We start from the raw sequence: 6000 nt of genomic DNA on the forward strand, positions 1-6000 counted from the left end.
CTTTGTGGATTTTCTTTCTTTTATTGTTTGGTTACCGTTATGTAATTTCTCAAATGATAAAAAACCCATTCAAAATGTTCTTCATACAGTGTGTGACACCTCAAAATTGGGCCCTCTGAAAACCAGAACTCCCTCCAGAGAAGAAATTTTTTAAGGTTCCTTTTAAAATATTTGTACAGAAAAGAACCTCTGAATTGGATACCCCTTAAAACCGGACGCTTTACCTGACCCTGTGAGTGTCCAGTTTAGAGGGTTTTGTGTGTGGCTGTGTCTGTGTGTGTGTGTGTGTGTATATTACTATTTATAGTGGCTGTGAATTAAGTTTTTATTGGCACAGGTGTTGCTCATCTATATTAAAGTTTGTTTTTTACCCCCAGTCACAGTTATAAGATTAACCATTAAAGTAAATAGAAGCTAACAAGGTGGCAACAATCACTGGTGCTTGAAATACATAAATATAAAGTTTGCAACATAACTGGTAATGTAAAAAAAATATTCATAATTTCCTCTCAACTCTTCCACCTATTCTGGTTCTTTCTTACATAAATAGTGAATACATCCCATTATTGAAGAACTAGTGGCAAAATGTCTACCACAAAACTGATTTCAAACAAAAAGCAGATATATACCACTAGAATTTTTTATATGCCCATCTATGATGGGTTGTATTGTGGTATGGCATTGTCTGTACGTCCGTTTATTAACTTTTTCTTGTCCGGACCATTTCTTGCATACAGGACCATCAAAACTCAATGTAGGAACAACTAGGGATGATGATGTGTCGTGTACTATTACTAAGTCACTGTGACCTACATTTCACAGTCTACTGCACATAACAGTAAATCCTTGTCCTCACCATATCTTGCATACAGATGCATACAAGACCATCAAACCTCACCTGTAAGAACAACTTGGGATGGTGGTATGTCGCATACTATTACTAGGTCACTGTGACCTACATGTGTACTTTTCACAGTATACTGCACATACCAGTAAATCCTTGTCCGGACCATATCTTGCATACAGATGCATACAGGACCATCAAACCTCACATGTAGGAACAACTTGGGATGGTGGTATGTCACACAGAATTACTAGGTCACTGTGATACAAATAAATCAAATAATTTGTCTATAGTGTGAACATCATATGGTTTTCCATCAAACTGCTGACGGGTGTATCATGTACTTCACTGGTACTCTTGTTTTTAATTGTCAAGACTTATTTTCAAGAAAGAGGGTGAATGTGTTTTTATATTTTTTATATAGTATTTATTAATGTTGAAAGATATTAACTTTCATTGTACTCTTTATTTTTTCAGAAAAGACCGTCTTACTAATCCATTCAACTTTCTGGAAGAAGGCACAGCGGGTGTGAAAGTTGACAAGAATGGCTGTGGCCTGCTTAAAGTATGGAAACACCAACTGTTACAGTTCCAGCATCTTGGACCTGACATGGCTGAGGCCATAATAGCAGCTTATCCTTCCCCAAGAATGTTAATAGAGGTGAGACATGTTGAGGAATTATCCTTGCTGCGTAACCGAGGTATTTTCTTTTCATTTTAACCTGGGCCACGTTCTTCGAAGTGATCTTGGCTCTGCTGCTTTATGCACTTAAGTTGAACTTGGAGCGGGACGTAGCCCAGTGGTAAAGCGTTCGCTTGATGCACGGTTGGTCTAGGATCGATCCCCTTCGTTAAGCCCATTGGACTATTTCTCGTTCCAGACAGTGCACCACGACTGTTATATCAAAGGCTGTGGTATGTACTACCCTGTCTGCAGGATGGTGCATATAAAAGATCCCTTGCTGCTAATCATAAAGAGTAGCCCATGAAGTGGAGACGGCAGGTTTTCTCTTTCAATATCTGTGTGGTCCGTACCCATATGTCTGACGCCATATTACTGTAAATAAAATGTCCAGTGCATGGTTAAATAAAACATTTCCTTCCTTAAGGTGATCTTGGCACTAAGCTCGTTTTGTGGAATGGGGACCTGACTTCAGGTCGGGTTAAGTATTCTTGAAAAGCGAAAGCGATGAAAGTTTTCTACAGGAGGGCGAGTAATTGTAGTCACTGGCCCAACTGTTTTTTGCACCTGTCATAAGATGAATTTGATACAAGGAGCGAGGTGTAGTCCAGTGGTAAAGTAATCCCCTAATGTGTAGTCTGGCTGGGATTGATCCCCGTCAGTGGGCTTATTGGACTATCTCTTGTTCCACTTCAGCTGGTATATCAAAGGCCATGGTATGTGCTATCGTGTCTAGGATGGTGCATATAAAAGATCCCTAATGGAAAAACTAGTGGTTTTCCTCTCTAAGACGGTTATGTCAAAATTACCAAATGTTTGATATCCAATAGCCAATGATTAATAAATTAATCTGGTTTAGTGGTGGTGTTAAACGAAACAACAAACTTTTATGAATTTGATGTGATAGAAGTTGAAATTGTTCAAGGGCACCCAGCAGTCCTGAACATGGCACTGGTTTGTTTATCCTAAAATTAAGAACAGAATGAGAAATAAAGGGAAACAACTCTAAATGGAATACCACTGTGAGGCCAGTTTTGATCTTGATTAATAATCTTTTGCAGTATATTTTTAAAAATTAGTAACTTTCTTTTCTGATATGTAATTGACTTATGACACCTAGTATGAACTTTCATACTTGTTCGGCAAGTTGAGACTAACAAAGCTCAATTGTGTTCAAACATTCAGTTACAAATTAAATCTGATTTTGGAGTCAGGACCAGTTTAACTTTCTGACTATTGGATTAATTTTTGACAAAAACCATGTTAGGGGTTACAAATTTATAACTTTTATGACTGCAACATTCTGCCATTGTTGTTGAGCGAAAATACTTGCTGAAAATCACTATTTCAAAGTAAAATTCCCAGGTATTTTTCATTGAAAAATGAAAAACTAAGCTGCCATGCTCTCAATTAATCTATTTCCTGTTGTACATGTAGTATTATCATTTCTGGTGAGTGCCATGTTCAGAATGGTGGGAAATACGAATTGTGGAATGCTCTTTATACAGTGTACAGTATGTTGACTTGTGTGACGTCGGGCAAGATATCTTGCCTGTCAGAAGGTTAATAAACAAGGTGGCCACATGAGTTTCTGCAATACAATGCTATTAAAACATTGATATATCAAAGTAACTTAGGGCTTTAATGTTTTAAAATGATGTATATGTTTGAATATGATATACCAGCAATTTATTACTTTTTTTTATGTGGTTTTGATTGTAGGCTTATCGACACTGCTTAAAAGAAAAAGATGCACAAAGATTACTGGAAAATATTGTGGTATGTATTTTAAGGACCTTACAAGTTCTCAGGTAATTTCTCTAATGAGAACAACATATTAATACATTTTACAAATAGGTTGAAAACTTGTTTGTGAGAATTAAAAGTTAAAGAAAGTAACTGGTTTTAAAATGAAATAACACCCAGCATTATTGCTGAAAGCTACAAACAAACCTGCTTACCTCCTAAATGATTCTAACAATTATTTAAACAAATAATATTCTGACTTTGACACCAATAGCCAATGGTTTTTGTTTTGTGTGATAGTGATTTGAAATTATTTTTCTGTTTCAGGTGAGAAGAGGGGCAGGAGTGCTTGTGACAAATCGCCGGATTGGGAAAGAACTCTCCAAAAGAATCCACTCTTTCATTACCTCCAGAGATCCCTCATTTGTTATAAAATGAAAGTGTAATAAAACCAAGAACAAATCATGACATCTTACATTGTTGTTCATCTTGGGGAAAAACAATCATGACACCCTACATTGTTGATAATTTTGATAAAAGCATACTGTGATGTGATAGATTGTTCACCTTTTAAGTTTCACAAACATTCTTGAATATTCTTTTTATCCCCATTTCTATGACTTCTGTGTATATGTTGAATATTCAGCACATAAAAATATAAAATGTTTTATTTGACCTAAAGATTCTGGTCTTTGGTGTTACTGTCATTGTTTATTATACATAATGAAGTTTATAAAAGTAATAAAATGTGGAAATGTTGCACATTTATTATGATTTGTTTGATTGCAAGATAACAATTAACTGGTTACTTTAATGACGAGTACATAAGTCATAAAATGTTTCCTGCTGAATGAAAATAATTTATAACATATATTATAAATTCAGTTACCTCCTATCTGAAGTTACTGGTTTTTAATGTCAATATGAAGGCATCAGTGGTCAGAGTTTGCATTTTAATAGTTAAAAAACTCTTCCCAATCTGGCAACTCCTATCTTTCAACTTCTTTCGCTGTCCACCTCCACATCCCAGTCCTCGTCTCTACAACCACAACAGGTGCTTGTCTCTTGTGGCTATCTGTGCCACACCCCATCAGCTTTTTAGCTGTGGGCTTAGTCTGACCACTATGGGGAGTGTACAGTAGTTACTTCTGGCATTGTTACGAGGCACTTGTAACCACCTACTATGCACCCCTTCTACCGGCAGTCGTTGGTGCTGTGGGTCAGACCAGCTTTATTAGTGGCAGAGGACGAGGATGTCGGGTGCAGGGAAATGCACAGAGACTGCACCCGTGGAGGAAGTTGAGACAGGTAGGCGATGGTATGGACAGCTCGGAAGACAGAGTCTACGGAAAGTTTTTTATATTAAGATAATGAGAATAATAGGCAGAGGGTGATAGATGAGAAAGATAAATGAATGTGTGAGCCAACTTTGACAGGATTTGACCACTGTCGTCAGCTTGATTGTCCAGCAGCTTATCCACTAGACCACGGAGCTCACAATTAATACTAGTAGTTAAAACTTTGTACCAGCAGTCTCTTAACATTTTCTGCATGTTTGGAACATTATTAAAATTATCATAAATTTGTTTTTATAATTCACCATTACCACATGGTGTCGGCAGTCTCTTGAAGTAAAGAATGTTCAAAAGACCATGGCCAGTTTTGATTTCCAGCAGCATCTGTGGTGCTTGGGTGGTATTACACAGGCTTCAAATACTTGTGGGTGGGATGTAGCTCAGTGGTAAAGTGTTCACCTCATGTGTGGTTGGTCTAGGATCGATTTCCGTCTGTAGGCTATCTCTTGTTAAAGCCAATGCACCACAAAGTGTGTAATAAAGGCTGTGGTATGTACTTTCCTGTGTAATACTGCATGTACTCCTTTCTGCTAATCGGAGACAGTAGCCCATTGCATGGTGACAACAGGTTTCCTCTCATCTGTTGGCCCTCAACCATAATTAAAATGTGTTGGGTACGTTTTTAAATAAAACATTCCTTCCTTTCTTCAAATATTTCTTCCTTTAAGAATATCCCTGAGGTGAATATTAATTTTTGCTATAGGATGTCAAACATTTGGTAATTTTGACAGTCTTAGAAAGGAAACTTTCTACACTTTTCCATTGATAGTGAGGGATCTTTTATATGAACCATCCCACAAACAGGAGAGCACATACCACTCTTTGATATACCAGTCGTGGTGCTCTGGTTGGAACGAGATCAGTAGAGCCAAACTGATCAATTTTCTATTATAATCGATTACTGGAACATCTCTACTGGTTGGAATGAGAAAATAATCCAAAAGGTCCAGACTCGTTGCATTTCGGACAACCGATCTACCATTTATCTCCTGCTACTGGACGGCAGAAAATGTATCGTGCAAAAACAAAAGAACAATACGTCGAACATTTATTAACAGACAACAGAACATGGTTAATAATTAATTAGTCAAACACAATTTACAAGCAAAATTGTGCACTATACAATAATTTCCCCTGCGTGTACTGGAACCTCACCGTGGTGCAGGGGTGTAACATTCTCTTTGAGAATGGCCAATACAGCACAAAACTGAAGTTTTGAGTATAATTCAGTATCCGTAAAATTCTGTGATATTTGTGTTTTTGCACAGTTCTTTACACTGTTTTTGTTTAAGTCTTGAATTTTTATATTGATGTTGATCATCAATTTATTTATTTGCATTAACATAGTTTGACACCCAATAGCCGATGTATTT

General features: G+C 37.0%; 1 protein-coding gene across 3 annotated transcripts in view; it reads left to right on the forward strand.

Annotated features, from left to right (window-relative positions):
• Window positions 1-4031, forward strand: part of LOC121378512 (crossover junction endonuclease EME1-like) — a 40987-nt gene extending 36956 nt beyond the window's left edge. For all 3 annotated transcript variants that reach the window (XM_041506716.1, XM_041506717.1, XM_041506715.1), the window contains exons 9-11: window positions 1322-1505; window positions 3249-3305; window positions 3600-4031. In XM_041506716.1, coding sequence (XP_041362650.1) covers window positions 1322-1505; window positions 3249-3305; window positions 3600-3710 — 352 coding nt within the window. In that variant the 3' untranslated portion in view covers window positions 3711-4031. The remainder of the gene's footprint in view (window positions 1-1321; window positions 1506-3248; window positions 3306-3599) is intronic.
• The last annotated feature ends 1969 nt before the right edge of the window (window positions 4032-6000 follow it).

Source organism: Gigantopelta aegis, chromosome 8, assembly GCF_016097555.1.
Source record: "Gigantopelta aegis isolate Gae_Host chromosome 8, Gae_host_genome, whole genome shotgun sequence".
Classification (NCBI taxonomy): domain Eukaryota; kingdom Metazoa; phylum Mollusca; class Gastropoda; order Neomphalida; family Peltospiridae; genus Gigantopelta; species Gigantopelta aegis.